This window comes from Leptodactylus fuscus, chromosome 6 (genome assembly GCF_031893055.1).
Source record: "Leptodactylus fuscus isolate aLepFus1 chromosome 6, aLepFus1.hap2, whole genome shotgun sequence".
Lineage (NCBI taxonomy): Eukaryota > Metazoa > Chordata > Amphibia > Anura > Leptodactylidae > Leptodactylus > Leptodactylus fuscus.
In genome coordinates, this window is record NC_134270.1 from 128399091 (window position 1) to 128419253 (window position 20163).

General features: G+C 43.8%; 2 protein-coding genes across 2 annotated transcripts in view; one reads left to right on the forward strand and one right to left on the reverse strand.

Moving 5' to 3' along the window:
* The window catches only part of PNPO (pyridoxamine 5'-phosphate oxidase), a 25310-nt gene extending 22528 nt beyond the window's left edge, over positions 1–2782 (reverse strand). The window contains exon 1 of the mRNA XM_075277201.1: positions 2625–2782. Within this exon, the coding sequence (XP_075133302.1) occupies positions 2625–2753 (129 nt within the window). The 5' untranslated portion in view covers positions 2754–2782. The remainder of the gene's footprint in view (positions 1–2624) is intronic.
* LOC142208594 (uncharacterized) lies at positions 2730–12357 on the forward strand. The gene is made up of 7 exons (XM_075277199.1): positions 2730–2883; positions 4694–4850; positions 4936–5411; positions 8846–8916; positions 9022–9330; positions 9454–9700; positions 10955–12357. The coding sequence occupies exons 2-7, from the start codon at positions 4738–4740 to the stop codon at positions 11206–11208; spliced, it is 1470 nt and encodes a 489-aa protein (XP_075133300.1). The 5' UTR covers positions 2730–2883; positions 4694–4737; the 3' UTR covers positions 11209–12357.
* The last annotated feature ends 7806 nt before the right edge of the window (positions 12358–20163 follow it).

The window sequence follows — 20163 nt, forward strand, 5'->3', positions numbered from 1 at the left end:
AACTGGGGACAGGTGTGGCACTGTTTTTAGAAGAAAGCAGCCATGCTTTTCTAATTCTATACAGCCCCTTTCATGGCAAGTAAGATATTAAGCTCGAGTTGAAAACAATGGATCACAACATGAGTACCTCCAGCCAGAGTTAAGGGTGCCTTCTGAGTTTCAGATGATCCTTTCATGGACCCAGTCTCTAATAGGATAATGGCACTCAAACATCCAGCACAAGATGGCTCCATTATATCCTTCCCACCAGGGTATTCTTTATTGCTAAACCTGTAAGTACTGTCATCTGCTATCAGTGGTATACAGTATGTCGGTAGTAGACAATATACCAATAGTAGATTAGAAAGTATAGAAAAAAAGATATTTCCGACCAGCAACAAAGCCGGGACATTAGAAGAACTGTGGTTCTGGAATCTTTGGGTAACTAAACTCATGAACCCCATCATCTTCTGATATATCTATGACAAATCGAAATGTTACCATTGTCTAGATTAGGTTAGAAAAGTTACTAGCCGACAATAACAATATATAACACACCCCAGGATAGAATGTGACTGCACGGCAATGGTGGTGAACAGTAAGTCACACAACAACCTCAGCTATCCCGGTCTATTAGCCACCAGAGCAGCTCTGCCAATATAGCAATACAGAAGTGTGTCATTTGCCTATCTGACCTAACAGTGCTGCGCCCTCTGGTGGTGGTGAGGAAGCTTTAGTCTTACCTGCCTTATATTCTCAAACTGCGCCCTCTGGTGGTGGTAAGGAAGCTATTGTCTTAACTGCCTTATATTCTCAAATTGCGCCCTCTGGTGGTGGTAAGGAAGCTATTGTCTTAACTGCCTTATATTCTCAAATTGCGCCCTCTGGTGGTGGTGAGGAAGCTGTTGTCTTACCTACCTTACATTCTCAAACTGCGCCCTCTATGGGAGGGTTCACACGGTGTAACGTGCCGTGTGATGTGGCACGTCTACGCCGCGGGACCCTTTGCGGGCTGTACACGCTTCCATTGATTTCAATGGGAGCGGGGATCGTATTCGCTGCGCTAGTTTGCGTCCGTGATTTTGCGGCATTATGGCCGATCGCCATTTAAATGAATGACAGGTGTCACGGACACAGTTAGTGTCCACTCCTAATGTCAGTGCGAGATTTTGAACGGACACTAGGAGCGGACACTACCTGTCGGACACTGACGGTAGTGTGTACGCCCCCTAAGCCTTATAAAGACTAACATATAAAATGCCAGTCTTAAAGGGATCCTATCATACAAACTCTTTTTTTTCCCGTTTTTTGTCGGTATGCAAATGAGCTCTCTCGCAGCACTCGGGCAGTAGTCTGAAACCTGTACCGGAAGAAGAGGACGTTGCTGATGAAGATGGAGGCGGTGCTGGAGGACTGCCCCCCAGTGCTGTGAGAGAACTCATTTGCATACCAACAAAAACCGGGATTCCTACGGAACGGCGGTGCGGAGAAGGCAACGAAAGGTAGGAGAAGAATAGCCTTTCTTAAGGCTATTCCGACGTGTTAATGAGTTTGTATGATAGGATCCCTTTAATATATTCGTTTCACTGGATTTTCTGTGTGTTGCAATACATTCTGACACTGGCAGCACCTACTGGACCATATCAGACTGTGCAGGGACACGCTGCCAGCTGGTAACACATAGCTGTCAATTTATTCATACATTTGCAGGAAGAACAATAGAGGAACGACACCACACAGAGTTATAAACAGACATGATTCAGTATTACAGATATTTACTAACACAGTCTGTCAGGAGAGGCGATGGGTTCTCTTTAAAGGGATTCTATCATTAAAAAGCTATGGAGTATAGGAGCGTACTGCGCATGCGCGTGTAAACGGCCTCCAAAAAAACGGCCGCCTTGTGCACTTGGCTCTACCAGCCGCCCGATGGCAAAGCCGACTGCGCAAGAGTCGACGTGTGTCCCCCAGCCGGAAGAAGAAGATGAAGAGGCGGTTGCTGAAGAAGATGGAGACGTCGCTGGAGAGAGTTCTCTGGCAGCAATGGGGACGCCCCCAGTGCTGCGAGAGAACTCATTTGCATACCGATAAGAACCGGGTTTTTAACCGAACGGCGGGCCGGAGACGACTTCTAAAGGTAGGAGACGAATAGCTTTTCTTAAGGCTATTCCGACGTGTTAACGAGACAAAAAATAATTTTGAATGGTAGAATCCCTTTAACATACAGGTACAGTTCAGTAATAGCCTAATAGCAGACACCAGAGAAAACCAGTCTGCCATTCAGATCCAGAACCCTGAATATATCTATGACCACTAGGGGCGCTATTCCAATCACTAATGCATAAGAAAAGTAGAGCAGTTGCCTATAGCAACCAATCAAGTGGCGGCTTTCCTTATCTATTGAGCTTTAGAATAATAATAAAAAAACTTTATTCTTATTGCTTATTATGAACAAAACAATGATTTTCATTCACTGTATTTTTCATACATTTCCCCCAAATATCACTTAAATCTGTGACTTTATTTGCTGTATCTTGTGGTTCTTTCCTATTCCTGGCCCAACAACCTACAGATGGCAACATTATAGAGCTGTGCTGAGCCTTGTAGTTCCCCAGATACCTACTAATGACGTCACAAGCTTTTACCTCATTATCACTCCGGTAACTCTTCCGCATGGCCCCCAGATCCATGATGTCACTTCCAGTCCTGCAGCTCACAGCCCGCACGGTGTGTAATACACAGGCAGGTCTAAAGAGCACTCGACACACAAACATGCTAGGTGCTGGAGGACCTGCATGATGTCACGGTCATGTGATCAGTCACGTGTGAGGAGGAGGACAGCTGTGCTGGGCACTGGAGAAGCTATAGTAATGGCCGCTCTACGAAACTTCACTGTGGTGTCAGGTAAATGAAGCCGTGCACATAGGGCAGACATTGTATGGCTATAGGAGGAGGCTGCGGCCATGACATACAGCACCGGTCTAGGGGGCGCTGCAGTCCATGTCTGTCTGTGGTGACTGAGAAACCCTTGTGTGTGTGTGTAGATATACTGGCTATCTGCAGCCTGGCCTTGCTGGTGTTTGTAGTTGTCGCCTCTTGCTGATGACAGTCTGCAGCCTGGACATGCTTGGATTTGCAGTTCTCTCCTCTTCTACTATTCTGGCTGTAGTGTCTGCCAATAGTCAATCCTAGCAGATATTATCTGCAGCTTGGACATGCTGGGACGTGTAGTTCTCTGCTCTTAGTACTCTGACTGTAATGACTACTGATATCCTATAATACTGGACCAAGAATGATGGGGCTGTCTTGAAATGTGCACTTCAGCAGGGGGGTATGACCGGTTGTGTCTGTGGTTTGTAGTGACTTGAATACATTGCCATGGCTATTCCATTAGAGCGAGTCTAAGCTTGGTTCTGTGTGATATGTTGATGTAATACCTGGCACTGTGTAATGTGCTGAAGCATAAAGACATGTTTCCTGTCTCTCATCATTATTGGGGGGTCTGGGGGCTGCATGCTGACCCTGGCTATAGACCTAGCCACTAGGAGGTAGATACTAGCAACAACAGAGGATGTCGGCTCTGCCTCTGGGCTGTACCCTCTCCACAGACTCTATACTAACCAGTTTTAGCCTTGTGTCTGTAGGAGGGAGACACAACTTTAGGGCTGGTTCACACTATTCCATCCGACCTCCCGGACGGAATACAATTGCAAGCAATGTGCTGTCAAAGCACACAGACTATAATGGGCTCCGTGTGCTTGCCGCTCACTGCCCGCACAAATGAATTCCATCCCACATTCCACTTGAAAAATGTGGAGAGAGAATTCCTGCAAGAAGAACTTTATTTTTTTTTTCTCCGTATTTTTCGGACCAAAACCTGGCAGATCCCATATTAGTCTAAGGGGTACTGTAGTTCTTGACTTGTAGTTCTCTAATACATCCCTTGGTTCTGCCATTCCATGCCACATACAGTGTCTTGGAAGAACTGGGTTTTGCAGTTCTGTCTACTCATAGAATCCTACATTTGATTATTTCATACATTTGCTATAACAGTTGTCAGAAATACTAGTATGTGTCCCTGGTCGTTCACTGGTTCTACATGTAAACATCTCTTTTGGAAAGTGGGTTTTGGAGTAGGTTTCCGCCAGTGATCACGCTGCTGCTTCTGTCTGGATAAAAGCAGGACTTAGTGGGTGGAGCTGACAGCAAGTGCTATCATGCTTGTTGACAGAGTCCATCTGGATTCGGTCCTGCCTCAAAACTCAAAGGAAATTTACAGCATTTGTAGCTGAGCTTTTGTGGGTCTTTATTACACCTTTACTACCGTACCTATATCCTATCTACTGTAGAAATGAGCAAGCATTTAGAAGGCTGAATCTATCCCTGCTAGTAATCGTGTTATCTGTGACAACACGCCTATATATTTCTACAAAGGGTCAGCTAGTGGAGAGGAATTTGTGAATCCTCTTCACTTTCCGCCATGTGAATGACCCTTTTAGTTTTACAGATGGGAGTTTACCCGTTTTCTCTTTCTCTGGGCCTAGTTGCGAACTTCATTTTCTAAGACTATGTTCACACCAATGTTAATGTCTGTTTGTATCTGTCATAAGATGACAGCAATGGACATAAACTGTAGCAGAGTAACAGACACAGATGGTAGTGTGAACCTACCCTCTCCAGATGATCACTGCTTTCATTACTGTATGTCTTTTAGGTAACTAAAGTGCATTCTTGTGAAGACCCTCCAAATTAAAGCAGATGAACCGCTGTGCAGAACCTGAACATAGGCAAGAAGAGTCAGATAGCACGCTCAACAATGTGCCCACACAGAGCTCGCAAGATGGAGCTGGTCAAACAATACAGACACCCAGGTAAATGAACAAGTAATCTAAAATGGAATTTATTTTGAGGAATGTTACATGTGACAGTAGTAATGTTTCTGTTCTTGATCTTTAGATGTTTGTCATCAATTGTCCACAAAACTGAAGAGGACTTTTCCTCCAGAAAACGTCAGAGAACTTTGAATGGACTTGTGTGCTCGCCCACTGTTCTTCGCCATCACACTGCCACTCCACATGACATTCAGAGAACTAACGATCATGACAGAAGTCTTTCAAATAGAGACTCGAGTTGTCCGCCAGGGCCTGGAGGACAATACTGGACTGCACGGTCAGGAAGCCGAGTAACTGCACTTTATTCAGAGTTAGTTCGGGAGCTGGAGGCACAGATTGCGGAACTGCATCAAATCTTGGCTTCTCGAGATGAAGCAGCCAAAGTACAGCAATGGAGAATCCAAGAACTTGAGAAAGAGAACCAAGAATTAAGGAGACACGTCCAGACTTTGGAGGAGCAGAATGATGCTCTATCCCGTAGGGGAATATGTGCAATAAAAGAAGGTGATCGACTCATGGGACCAGATGGTCAGTCTGTGGGTGAGAAGTCTTTACTTGGCACTTAGTCTATGTTGATTTCTAAAGTCTAGAGTTAGAACTTTATCCTCAAGAAACTGAAAACCTTGGTAGGGTGTTCTATGAATGTGCATGCACAAATAATATTGCCTTCTTGTGTGCATCAGCAGCTGATAAGTATTAAACCCCCATTCACGTACCGTATATACTCGAGTATAAGCCGAATTTTTCAGCACAGTTTTTGTGCTGAAAAAGCCCCCCTCGGCTTATACTCGAGTCAAGCAAAAAAAATAAAAAATTCTATTTTATAGAATCTCCCATAAAATAGTGAGAAAAAAAAAGCTTTAAAAATATAATAAAATAAAGTAAATAAAAGTTTTAAATCATTCTTTTCCCTAGAATACATATAAAAGTAGAAAATAACTGTGAGACACAAACACATTAGGTATCCCTGTGTCTGACAGTGCCCGGTCTACTGAATATAGGGGATCTGCAGTGCTCCTGTTCCATCGGGAAGGGGTTAATAGGAGCAGTGCAGATACCCTATATTCAGCCAGGCTGAATTCCAAGTGGGGGAAAAAAAACTCAGTCCTCAGGGAAGGGGCAGACCGACAACCAAAGCACCTAGCATCTACTGCACCCAAAATCTCTGACCATTTTAATTTTTGAAATTTTCCAGTAGCGGCTGTATTTCCCCCCTAGGCTTATATTCGAGTCAATAAGTTTTCCCAGTTTTTTTGTGGTAAAATTAGGGGCCTCGGCTTATACTCGGGTCTACTCGAGTATATATGGTACTTTGTTGCAGATTAACACACTGGAAATCTGCAACAAATCCACTGCAACTGAACATCGCCTAAGAGGAAGAACTTGCATCCCTAGATTATAGGGTGCATATGTGTTGTCTATTTATTCTGTTCCAGGTAACAAGAGTATTACTACAGGAATAGCCAACATTGACAAGGTGGGAGGAGAGGTCAGTAAAGAGTTTGTGTACAGCCTGTGACAATAGGGCTTTGACGGCCCTCAAAATGGATTGCAATCTGAGTGATGGCCATTAATTTTGAACCCTTAACTTTTGAGTCCATGTGGCCATCAAAATGCACAGATTAAAAAAAAATGGACATGTAAATACATCCATAGACTTTCATAATTAAAAAAAAAAAAACATAACTGAGGCCTTAGGAAATTTACACATATGATACAAAACATTGTTTAGGTGATCCTTCTGGCTTTATGAAAGACAAAAGTAAATTATTTTAATTCATGGGATATGTTTCTTGGAGATCAAGTACAAGAAAATATGCGATTGTATGTTATTAAGGAAAAAAATAATGGACTTGTTCAACTTATATAATTTGCATTTCTAAAACTAAATCTAAAAACTGGCCGCATTCAGGAAATGCTTATCGCAACTAATGACCAGCAAACAGTCCAGATCATGATCTGATTGAAAACGGATGGTGGAGGTTTATAGAATTGGTCCATGACAGTTCTGTCTCGCCAATGGGATCTGTCAATCACTCTTTGAGAGAGCTGGAATCCACTTAATACAGAAAACTGTATTTTTTTATTATTTTTTTTTGTGAATGAATCCATATTTTTTCCCTCTACAGAAACATATTCCTTTTAATAAAAATAATTCACTTTCATTTGTTTGAGGAAATTCATGAAGCCCGCATGTTGTATTGTCATACCTGTGATTTAGGTATTCACTTGTGAGTAAATACACGGGGGCCGGTGTGATGCTTCTATGGTTTTTGCTGGGGATTTTATACTAGTATTCTGGGGGCTCACCAGTAGACTGTTTATTATGGATGCATTTCTTGTCCTTTTAGGCTATGCAGAAGTTGTTTAACCACATTTGAAGTGTAAATAAACTTTCAACGTATCTTTTCCTATCAAAATTTTCTTGTGAAACAAAAAAAAAAAAATACTCACCTGTATCCATACCAGCAGAAGTCCTCATGATAGCTGAGACCAAACGGTGACCGGAAAGAAACCGGTGACGTCATTGGTTCCTTTCCGTAGGCCACTGAATGGCCTCAGTGGTCAGGTGTGGTGAGAATTTCCACTGGCACGGATGGGGACAGGTGAATATTCTTTGTATTTTTATTTTTTTAATGTTTCACCTTTATCAGTCTCCTGGGCAAGTACTTAGATTTCTGAACACCCCTTTAATCTCTTCCTGACACACCTTATATCCTGGTAATGTCCCATTTTTCTTCTTTTTTTTTTCTCAGTCACATAGCTTTTATTTTTAAGCTTAAACTTCCTTGTACATATGTGCTGTTGTAAAAATCTGTTTTTTTCTTTTAGATGCGTGATAAGTCTGACCTGACCGTTTCAAAGGGGACCGATAATGTGCAACTGGTTAGGGGTGTTTGTGGCCCAAGCTGTTGGGTGTGTGGAGTAATTCTCTCTTTGTTTTCACATGTCAGTATGCAAAGATTAGCAAAACATCTGCGGATAAAAGTGAATGTGGTTGAAAGTCAAAGCTTGACCTTTGGAACAGAACAGCACTCTGTCGAATTGTAGCCATTACTGCAGAGTTGAATGCAAGGTTAAGGGCAAGGTATATCATGCCCCTAAAATAAATAAAGTTTTACAACAGCACCAGCAATAAAGCTTATTAATGGCAATATTGGCTACATGAAAGGGGGGCTTTACCAGTGTTTGCAGATGTGTCAGGAAGAAGTCAATTTGACTATGCAAAAACAGAGGTGTTTGTCCAACCACTGTACAAATCTGTTTAAAATTTCAATTTTGGATTTTATTCTGCAGAAGATGCTTTAAAGAGGACCTTTCACGTCCTCCAGTACCAGCAGAATTGTGTACCGCTTGAAAGTGGACAGCATACTGGGACGCGCATCGGGAAACCTGATAGTGCTCTGGATTCCGCACATTGTCAGGTTTCTAGTGGCATATAATACAGCTGGTGCCAGAACCAGAAGACGTGAAAGGTCGTCTATAAATGTCAAATAGATTCAGCTCCAGGGGCAACACGGTGGCTCAGTGGTTAGCACTTCAGCCTTGCAGCGCTGGAATCCTGGGTTTGAATCCTACCAGGAACAACATCTGTAAGGAGTTTGTATATTCTCCCCGTGTTTGTGTGGATATCCTCCTATTCTACAAAGACCTACTGATAGGGAAAAAAATGTACGTTGTTATCCCTATATGGGGCTCACAATCTACATAAAAAAAAAAAAAAATTAGATTCAGCTCCTACCTCTGAGACTTGAACCTGTTTTCAGAACCTGGTCCCCTGACTTGTTACACATCTTCTCTGACTGTAGAGGTGGCTTCACCTTTGTGACTCTTTTCAGTAACTTCTATAAGAGTTGGATGAACATGCTTGTTCTTAAGAAAGATAGGCTATACATATCTGGGATGGATCCACTTCTGGGTTTGGCTTGACAAAAAAAATTCCAATTATTTTAAAAAATGTTTTTCCCCTTTAGTGGTCAGTGACAGCAACGTCTCCTTCTTGAAGAACCTGGCTGGATTTCTAGAGACAAATTCAGAGTCACAGGTATTTGATACTAAAAGCCTTTTTTTTTTTTTTTCATTTATTAGGTGTAAAGTGTTATGTTTCTATAGTTCTGGCCTTTTAGCTATATTGTTTTTTCCACTATAGACTTCCTCTCCTCCAAACTTATCTACACCCCACCCCTCGAGTGAAAGCAAGATGCCATCAACAGAAAACCTGGCGTCCCCTATTCCACCATCCACTCCAGAGCCCGGCCATCCAAATGCACTAAATGAGGTGACCAGTACTCCTCCCGATGGCATGCTGCGGGTCACTGGGGTGACAAGTGGCTTTCAATACTGGATGAAGATGGATGATGGTGGTGAGAACACAATACCTGAATCTTGCGTTTTGTGGGAAGAACCTTTACAAGAAACCTTGCCAGACGGGACTCCAGCATGGGCTTCACCTATAGAGGTATATAACCTTTCTAAAGACTTGTCCTGCACCACAGTGAAGAAAAGAGACTGGTGCTCAGAGTTATTTGTATAATTATAAACAAAACGTGGTAATTTTAGCTTGTGCTTTCTCTATATTTAGAGTAATGGACGTCCAAAACTGGAGTTGGTGCCAGCATCCGGAGTGTACATCACATACCAGCAGCTGGAGGACCTCTCTCTTATTCCACCAGATAAACCTAAACTAATGACTCGGCGTCTACTGGATTACTTCTTCTCTAGGGAGACCCTAGCACGATCTTCAGCCACAGGACAACGAATTGCACATAATAATACCACCATGGAAAAACCGCTGCGGCTGCCGGATACAGTGGTAACTGCTATTAAAGGTGAGCAAGAACAATTTTGGAAATCATGTGAAATGCAGTTTGTTAAAAGGAATGAAAAATCCAGTGGCCAAAATATGTTCTTCCTCCTATGACTTTTCAGTAGTGTATATCCGCACCAAAGCAATTTGCATGTTAAAGGATTTAGCCAGGTTTTTATGGCCTATACTTGGCCCCAAGCAATCAGATATTTATGGCATATCCTGACCGTTCCTCCCTGCACAGATCAGCTGTTCACAGCCCCTTCAAATGCCCATACTGTACACTACAAGGTACAGTTCCTGTATATTGGCTGTGCACCAGTATAGCAGCTCCCATTGAAGTTAGTGGGCGCTGACCTGCAGTACTGGCTCGCTGCCAATATACAGGAACCAGAACCATCTGCTTCTGACTCTGTGCAGTTTTGTAGTATAGACATCCAAAGTGGCCTTGGACAGCTGATCTGTGCAAGAGCTGGCTGTCCCCCACCAATCACATATTTATTGCCTGTTCTAAGGTTAGGCCTAATCCATTTAAAAACAACCTTTCATCACCTCTGCCAAGTCCAGCTCTTTGCATTATTTAATAGGCACTGTTCTGCGGTTTCTGGCACGGTTGTCATTTTTTTTCTTTAACCCCCATTGTTCTTGAGCAAGTGCTTTTAGTTCTGGTGCATGATATGTTATGTAGTCTTTATACTATTAGGTGGGCAGAGCTCAGAATCACGCCTGCTCCTGACAGAGAGCCTAAGTAGCATATCAGGCACCAAAGTTAACAGTATTGATTGCTCAGGAATGGTGGGAGCTGGAGAAAAAAAATCAGACCGTGGACTGAGTCAATGCTAAAAACTGGAGTTGGTATAGGTGGTGAGAGGTCGTTTTCAAGGAAGTCCTCTGCGGTTTTGCTTTTTATTTTAGCATTGAAATGAGTTTAACTTTCTAGTGTACATTCATTTGTAATCTACTCTCTAAGGAGTCTTAGGACTGTGTATAGTTGGTCATTTACTTAAATCCATATAAGATCATACATCTTATTTTTTTTCTTGGAGTGATACACGTAGAAGTAAAATAGGGAAATACTAAATACAATCAGATATTTATGGTGTGTTTTCTTTTCTAGTTTCTGTAACCTTGTATTCTAAAACTGACTACAACACCATATCATAAGAAAATGGTCTCCCAATGAGGCCCCCTGCCCCCCGTCCAAAAAAAAAAATTCAGAAAGTAGTTATTTATAAAGATCATTGTTTTATATTTTAATATTCACTTTCTTTTCCAGCTTATGTGACAAGAGCTTGCGGCCGTGGCTGTAACTTCAACGCAGTTATAAATAGTAAATGCGGCACATCCCGAAGGGCTGTGAAAAAGATGTCAATACGCATCGATTGGACAGAAGGAGGCGCTAAACACTGCCCCAGGCCTTCATCCAAATCACCAGCTCAGAGGCTACAGTCTCCCAATGAAAAGGCTACAGTCACTGGAACAAAGACAACAGAGACTTTAATGACAGAGAACGTGCCACAGAACAACTGAGCGTTGGTGCAGAAAGTTACAGATATTCAGACAGCCAGTCGCAAAATGCTTCAATCCTGCCAGATAAGGAATTCTATAAATGTGCCCAAAGCAACACTTGCTACAGTGATCACTGGTGACACAAAATGACTGTGGGTACATTAAAATGCATGTTCCATTGACATCTGTAAATGTAACACTGGCAAAATAAAACTGGCTGGTTTGGATAAATAATGGCTATAGAGAAGCGTGTAGCAAAAGAAAAGAAGCTTTTGTGAAAGTAACAACTTACAAGGGAGTTTATCCCCAGATTTATCCACATGCAGCTAGTAGCAGTAGTGTGTGGGGCCATGCATAAGCTCTATATACATATCTTTCCTGTACAAATGCCGAAATAAAGCACCAGGAAGCTCAGACATTGTGAAGGTGAGGAGCTGTGATCATCTCCATTGCACAGGCCTGAGTATGCCCACAACACCCCCTCATAGTCAATGGCCAGACAGCCCTTAGGGTGCATTCATACGGAGTAAAGTGGTGCTGATTTTTACACGTGTAAAAATAGGCGGTGTTTTTTATGTATTTTTCGGCACGAAGCGGTTTTTAGATGTTTAAAATAACACAAGTAAACAAAAAAAATCCCATTGAAGTCTTATTTTCCGCGTGCATTCTTTACACGTGTTACTGTGGCAAAAACAGCGCCATAAAACTTCGTATGAATGCACCCTTAATAATGTACAGACCACAGAATAAAAAAATCTATTAGAAAAGTAAAAACAGATGAGAAAAAAAAACCAGTATTTGATTTTAATTAGCAAAACCTCACCGGTGACACATTCCCTTTAAAGAGATGCTGCAGAATCTTAGGATAGACCAGCGGTCCTTAACATAGGGTATGCGTACCACGGGGGGTACATGCTCATGGCTGAGAACCAGCTCTAAGGAAGCGGCAGATTTTGTGAGTTCTACTGTAAGTTTCCGAGGCCCCCAACTATCTTGTAATACTGAGGCACAGTGGCTGTGACGCAGAAGACATTGGGTCAGGGTCTCCTCTACAGCAGAAGGTAGTCTGTGCTGAATAGACAAATGCGTGCCTGCTATAGGTACCCTGTAAGCAATAGGATTCTCTGGCTTGCTATGCAGACTTTTTTTTTTTTTTTTTTTTCGTGAGCAGAATTTGTCACATTGGACACCAGTGTCCCTTGGTGTACATGGCTGGAACTCTTTTCATGACTTGCCTTGAAAAGGATGAGAAACACTGGGAAAGACCACTGGAGTGGGCCTGATACACGTCGCCCTATGGGGACACAGAACGACACACTCCATACAAAATGAATGTTTAGAAGTAACATCCAGTCACAACCATCTACTGTTTGTCATAGTTACATTGGTGACGTCTTATCTCAGGCTGCCACTGGCCTCTAGCATGAAAGTGCAGTTTTGTTGGAGACTCTTCTGCAAATATAAAATTGAAATAAATGGGAGAGTTGCAGAAATTTGTACAACAAATCTGCCATGTGGAGCTAAACCCTCAAATGACATTGAGACAAGTCTACTTGGATTTTGGGGTGAGAAATAATTGCTATTGCGCAACATTCTGAGGTCAGAAGACACAAAGGTGGAATTTATTAAGACCAGCACTGGCGGCAGAATTATAAAGAGAAAGCGGAACTAAACTTTCTGACAACTGTTGGATTTTCAGACAGTATTTGGGTCATTAATACATGTTAGAATATACTTTATTAACCCATTTGGCTCCTTTCTGTGAAATTCTGCATCTTTTTATTTTTTCTGCTGCTTCTGTATTGAGAGCTGTTCCTGCCTCTCACTGAAGGTTACTGTGTATGTATAGAAAATCCTCAATAAAAGAAGAATCCAGAATGGATTCATGTTGTGTGTCCATGTTGTGTGCACCATTGTGTTTTTTACTATGAAGATGTAATTAATAAAGGAGAAGAATTTTCTATCATTCCTCTGTGGTTTTTGCTGGATTCTTCTTTTATTGAGGATTTTCTATGCATGTCGCTCCAAGCCGAAGGAGTACATTTTCCGGGCAAAACCCAACAAGAACATATACGGGTGGCGATTAACCACCCGCAAGAAACACAAGACACAATTGGGCTGAGTATAGTCTTTATTTCTTTGCTATTTTTTTTGGTCCGTGTATACTGTGTATGTAGTAAGGGCTCGGAGGACATGCTGTGTAACATCTAGAGAAAATAAGGGGAGGGTCGCTTCAGTTATATCTTGGTACAAAACTTTTTGCTGCCATATGAAAGATAAGATTCTCTTCTTTTATTAAGTTGCAGTGTTATCTATATTCTTTCCAGAGTTATCACTGGTTGAAAACACAGTCGGGATTAGGGTATTTCTATGCAGCTGTATAATATATATTATATATATTATCCTATCCTGACTGTTTTCGACCAGTGATGTCTCTGGATATAATTTAGATAGTCATGTGAAATAAGAGAATCGCCTCTTTCATATGACTCCAAAAGATTCCAAGATTTCATATGATGCCCAAGTTTGCACGTTTTATAACGCTTCAGATATAACTGATTGAAGTGACCCTCCCCTACCCACATTTTCCACAGCCCTGTACTCCACTCTCAATAAAGAAGCTGGGGAAAGAATACAGAGATGCAGGATTTCACAGAAATGAGACAAAATTTGTTAAAGGGGCTCTATCACTGGGAAAAGTCATTTTTAATTTATCACATCCTTGCATAGCCTTTAGAAAGTCTATTCCACACTTACCTTTAGTATGTAGATTGCCTCAGTGGTTTCTGAATAAGTCCGTTTGTATTCATATGCTAATTAGACTGGTGCACGATGCATCGTGCACACCTCTCCTGTTGTTTCCTATGGGAGACTGCTGTTTACTGTTTACTGTTTACCTCACACACATAGGAGATAATAGGAGAGAGGAGGCTGCTGGGAACTTCCTGAGCTGGCTGAAAGCTCATTAGCATATGAATAAAAACGGACTTATTCAGAAACCACTGAGGCAATTTACATACCGTATTTTTCGGACTATAAGACGCACTTTTTTTCCCCCAAATTTGGGGGGAAAAGAAGGGTGCGTCTTATAGGCCGAATGTGGCGCCTGGCACCCGCCGTAATAGAGAGGTGGAAGCCGGCAAGTGATAGACGCCATTTACAGGTGCCGGGGCCTGAGACATCGCTGCCTGCATGAAGCCAGCGGCGGGGGCACGGAGGAGCGGAATAGCATCACTCCTCCCGCTGCTGGCTTCATGAAGGGCAGGGCAGCGATGTCTCAGGCCCCGGCGTCTATCCCTCCCCGGCATCCGCCTCTCTAGTACAGCGGATGCCGGGTCAGTATCAGCGGCCCCTTCTCCCCCGAACCTGTGCCTCCCCCGTACCTGTAAAGATGCAGGCCGGCTCCTGCGCAGCGATATCGCAGGAGCCGACCTGTTCAGGTGACAGCCGGGAGCCTAATGAGGCTCCCCGGCCTGTCACGGCTATATTAGTATTGCGGCTGGTCTCTATGACCAGCCGCCGTAATACTAATAGACAGAATGTCCCATAGACGGCAATACAGTTGTACTGCCGTCTATGGGACTTGCGATCAAGTGACCACAGGTTCAAGCCCCGGGGGGGGAATAAAATAGTAAAAAAAAAAAAAAAGCTTTAAAAATATATAATAAAAATATGAAATAAATAAAAGTTCTAAATCACCTCCTGTCCCTAGAATATATATATAAAAGTAGAAAATCATATATCATAAACCACCGTTTTTTTTTTCAATAAAAGGTGATCTAAGCAATAGATATTCCCCAAAATGGTATAACTAAAAAGTACTTCTGGACCCGCAAAAAAAAACACCCTATGCATCCCCGTACAGCTGCAGGGTCACCTGTCAATGTGGCCTTGCAGCTGTTGCAAAACTACAACTCCCATATATTAAATATTTTACCAGTTTTTGCTTCAAAATTTTTTTCCCCTATTTTCCTCCTCTAAAACCTAGGTGCGTCTTATAGTCCAGTGCGTCTTATAGTCCGAAAAATACGGTACTAAAGGTAAGTGTGAAGTAGCATTTCTAAAGGCTATGCAGGGATGTGATTAGTTAAAAATTACTTTTGATAGTGATAGAGCCCCTTTAAAATATAAAAAACGAGCAGCTACCCGCGACTTCGTCTGCGGTTTGGCGGTGGCGCCGAACTGCTTATATTTCTTAACCCCCTATCTGTGCCCCCAGTCTAGTTCATCTGCCTTCAGTTTCTTGTCCCCCCCCCCCCCCAATCTCTGCCTCCAGTATGCTGTCCCCCCCCCCCATCTCTGCCTCCAGTATCTTGTCCCCCCCCCCCCCCATCTCTGCCCCCAGTATCTGGCTGCCTCCCTATACATCGGCCCCACGTGTAGTATGACTCACCTTGGCCTGTGTCTGCTCGCTGAGTGCAGACAGTTCTCGTGCTGCTGCTTGTGTCGTGTATGTAGCAGAGCAAGCTCTGGCGTCATAGCAACCAGACGCCGGACCTCGCTGTGCTTCATACAGCAATGGAGGAGTGAGGCCATGTTGAGTCGTACTACACTGGGGCCAATGTAGGGGGGGAACTGAAGCTGGGGACACCCACCTGGGGACACCGCCTCCCCCCCCTCCCCCCGGGATACCCCCTCCCCCCCCCCCCGCTGTACTGACCTGTATGTGTAGTGTGGGGTGCAGCAGCCTTCTCCTTCTCCGCGATGTGTGTGGCAGCCTGGCATAGCTGCGGCTCCGGGACTATGTGGGCTGCCGCCATCTTCTTCACTGTGTCCCTGGAGAATCGGCACGCCCACATTCAGCCCCCAACCTATGGTGCCACAGCCCTGGCTCTATAGCCCACCCACAGCCTGCCATGCACCAATAGGAGGAGTGTGGACAGGCCAGCGCTGGCAGAATGCCAGCTTCTATAGCCGAGCCCGGAGGGGTCTTTGGAGGGTGACTGTGGCGATTTGGGGTGAGTGACCCACATTTAAAGTAGCCTATTGCACTTTCGTGGGAAATATGTAGGTGTGTGTGAAATTTCACCAAAATCCATTCAGCCGTTTGGCTGTGATTGAGGAACAAACATCTGAACATCCAAACACACAAACCCACAAACATATAATATTAATAGGATACCAAAAATACACCAAACCCCCCCCCCCCCAAAAAAAAAAAAAAAAAAATGGCATGGAGATATTACAGAGTACCTTTCATGTCCTCGGGTACGTGCAGTTTTATATACCGCTAAAAAGCAGACAATGCACTGTTGTCATTCCCATTATGTGCCCGAGGCTGGAGATATCCGTGCAGTTATAATGGCACTGTTGTCTGCCCAGTGTCAGATGGGCATTCTTGACAAGTCTAGCTGGGCTGAGAGGAATGCCTCTTCTGACAATACTGTCCATCTCTCTGTACTGTCAGACAGGGACGTTCCTCACAGCCCAGCTAGACTGTCAGGAGCGTCCTTCTGACAGTGGGCAGAGATCGGTAACGGCACCGATATCTTCAGGGGCACGTAGCGGGAAAGCCAACAGTGCGCTGAATTCATTGCACTGTTGGCTTTCTAGCGGTATATAAAACCGCGTGTGCCCAAGAATATGAAAGGTAAAATTTAGTTCCCTCCATATTCTTTGTTGTTGCCTCCTCTTGGCTACATTGGTTGGTGGCAAAACTGAAAATGTCTTGCTTTTTCTGCTATATCCTATGGGTATCGGGTGGGTTTTAATTCCTGGTGAAAGAACCGCGCTGTTGTGGACATCATATTAGTGGTTTCCAGACACCAGGAGATGGAAGGCGATCTGGATGACCATCCCTCTTTCCAAGAAGATGACTCTCCTTCTACCTTGTGAATAACATTCCAAATAGCAGTACCTCTGGGCATAGCAGTACCTCTTTCCATTTGTTTCAATCTCGAGATAGTTCAAGTCCTGTTTGTGTTTCTGTGGTCACAGCTTGATTTTTGTCTTGAGTGAGATGGGTGCTAATACTTATGTTAGTGGCAGCTCTTGGATATGGGGCACTGACTGCTGGTAATTCAGAGGCTGTACCTGGATTTGCAACTTGAAACCAACTATGGCGCTCCAGATGCATCTGAAATATTATTTGGAATCAACATGCAGTACCCAAGTGTAATAGAACACTAAAGACAAGCTTTTACCATCTCAAATCGCCTCTTTGCTTCCTTAAATAGGCACCACTCCACTAATTCTGACACAGATTAAATTTTTTCTCTAGCCTGTACTATTCGCCGGAAATCAGTGCATTTAGTTTTGGTGCCTGATATGCCAATTTTGCTTCTGCTGTCAATTGGTTGGTCTCAGAGGAGTAGACGAACAACATCTGGACAGCGTCAGAGCTCTGAATCACACAGCTTTGCCTGAGACTGCCTACTTTGACACCACTAACTGCACTGATGGTTCAGGAATGGAGGGAGCTTAGAGAAAAATTCAGACTGTGTCAAAAATTATTATTTATATAGCAACACTAATTCTATGGTGCTTTAGATTTGGGGGTTACATACAGTACACAGAATATACAGGTAGATATAATACTAACAATGACCGACTGGCACAGTGGGGTAGAGGGCCCTGCAAGGTCTTACAATCTATGAGGGATAGAGACAGAAGGAGAGGGGGAGACTGTTTAGATGGTGGTGTGGTGGTAGCATTATTGTAGGCCTTCCTGAATAGGTGAGTCTTCAGGGCCTTCTTGAATCCTGTGAATGTGGGGGTCAGTCTTATGTCGTGGTAAGGAGTTCCAGAGTATGGGGGATGCACGGGAGAAATCTTGGAGACGGTTGTGTGATTAGCGGATGAGAACAGATCGGAGTAGGAGGTCATTGGAGGATCTGAGGTTACGTGTGGGCAGGTAGCGGAGGATTAGGTCAGAGATATATGGAGGGGACAGGTTGTGGATGGCTTTGTATGTTAGCGTTAGTAGCTTGAACTCAATTCGCTGGGCTATAGGTAGTCAGTGGAGGGACTGGCAGAGGGGAGCAGCTGATGAAGATCGGGGGGTGAGGTGGATTAAGCGAGCAGCGCAGTTTAAGGTGGACTGGAGGGGGCGAGGGTGTTTGCTGGGAGTTCATGGAGAAGGGTGTTGCAGTAATCTAGGCATTAGGGCCTGGACGAGCGTCTTAGTCATTTCAGGGGTGAGGAAGAAGCGGATTTGATGGATGTTCTTGAGTTGGAGGCGGCAGGAAGTGTTGAGGGTTTGAATGTATGACTTGAAGGATAGGTTGGGGTCCAGTGTTATCCCAAGGCAACGGGCCCATAGGAGAGGGGTAAGTGTGGTTCCGTTAACTTTGACAGATGGGTCAGGTGGAGGGACCATATAAGGTGGGGTGAAGTTAATGAACTCCGTTTTCTCCATGTTGAGATTGAAAAAGTGGGAGGATAGGAAGGAGGCTACGGGCGATAAACATTCTGGAACTCTGGCCAGTAGAGAGGTAATGTCAGGTCCAGAGATGTATATTTGGGTGTCATCGGCATAGCAATGGTACTGGAAACCATGAGATTCTATGAGTTGGCCTAGGCCAAGGGTGTAGATGGAGAACAGGAGGGGTCCTAGGACGGAGCCCTGGGGGACACCTACAGAGAGAGGGCGAGGTGAGGAGGTGGTGTGCGAGTGGGAGACGCTGAATGTGCGGTCAGAGAGGTATGAGGAGATCCAGGAATGGGCCAGGTCTGAGATACCAAGCGATGAGAGAATTTCTAACAATAGGGAGTGGTCGACTGTGTCAAAGGCAGAGGAGAGGTCGAGGAGGAGGAAGACAGAGTAATGGCGCTTGTCTTTGGCGGTTAGCAGGTCGTTAGTGACTTTTGTTAGGGCAGTTTCAGTGGAGTGCCAGGGTCTGAAGCCTGACTGTAGTCTGTCAAAGAGCAGGTTGGATGAGAGATAGGAGGAGAGTTCGGAGTGGACATGCTGCTCAAGCAGTTTTGAGGCGTACGGGAGCAGTGAGATGGGACGATAGTTGGCAGGAGAGGACGGGTCAAGGGACGGTTTCTTAAGTATAGGAGTGACAGTGGCGTGTTTGAAGGCTGAGGGGAAGGATCCATTGGCTAGGGATAGGTTGAAGAGATGGGTTAGGGCCAGAGTAATGACTTCAGTGAGTTTGGGGATGAGATGTGACTGGATCGGGTCAAGCACGCAGGAGGTGAGGTGGGATTTGGAGATTAGGGAGGAGAGTTTTTCCATCAGTGACAGTGGAGAAACAGGTCAAGGATGAGGAGCAGTTGGGTAGAGGGGTTGCCGGGGGTGTAGGGTGAGACTGTCTCTGATGGTGTTGATTTTAGTTTAGTTAAAAAATCAGTGGAACAGTGCCAATAAAAGGATTTAAAGAACTGTAATTGGTGATGAAATGACCCCTTTAAAAGGGTTATCCACTGTTATAAAATTGATGGCCTTTAATTTAAAAATGGCAATTTGAGTGTTTTGATTTCTTTCCCAATAAGATGCTCACTGTATTGGATAAATCATTTTGTATTTTCATAGTCTGTGTTTTATGATATATGGATGCCTAATGTTTTCCAATGTTGTGTGACCTAGGAAAAGGGGGTGAATTTTTTTTTTTTTTTTTTTATTAGCCACTCTTCCCCAGGGAGCTTGAAGCTGTGATCATTAGGTTACTTATCCTATTGCAGTACTGCTATAACGCAGTCTATGGTAAAATCCCTGTATTACTATTGAGGCCACAGGTAAATAATATTGCCATTGTGGGCCTCCTTCAAAATGCTCCCAGCTGCCCTAGCAACCAAACCGCTCCCACAATCTCAGCATGTAGGAGCCCAATGTTAAGGCAAGGTCTTCTTAACTCCTTAGATGCCATTATTTCATCTGCCCGATAACATTATTTGTGACGGATCTACAGCTACAGCATAAAATTACCCTTGTAAGTGTCTACTACAAGCTTTGCTTGTAAGCGCCACTATAAAATAGACAAGTAAGAACTGCAGCTCTCACATGTTAACAATGCCAGGAGTTGCGGTTAT

Excerpts from the sequence above, each read along its gene's own strand:
- LOC142208594 (XM_075277199.1), top strand. The coding sequence starts at position 4,738 with ATGAACCGCTGTGCAGAACCTGAACATAGGCAAGAAGAGTCAGATAGC. Across the intron at positions 9,331-9,453 it reads CATGGGCTTCACCTATAGAG|AGTAATGGACGTCCAAAACT; the intron begins GTATATAACCTT and ends CTCTATATTTAG. Across the intron at positions 9,701-10,954 it reads AGTGGTAACTGCTATTAAAG|CTTATGTGACAAGAGCTTGC; the intron begins GTGAGCAAGAAC and ends TTTCTTTTCCAG.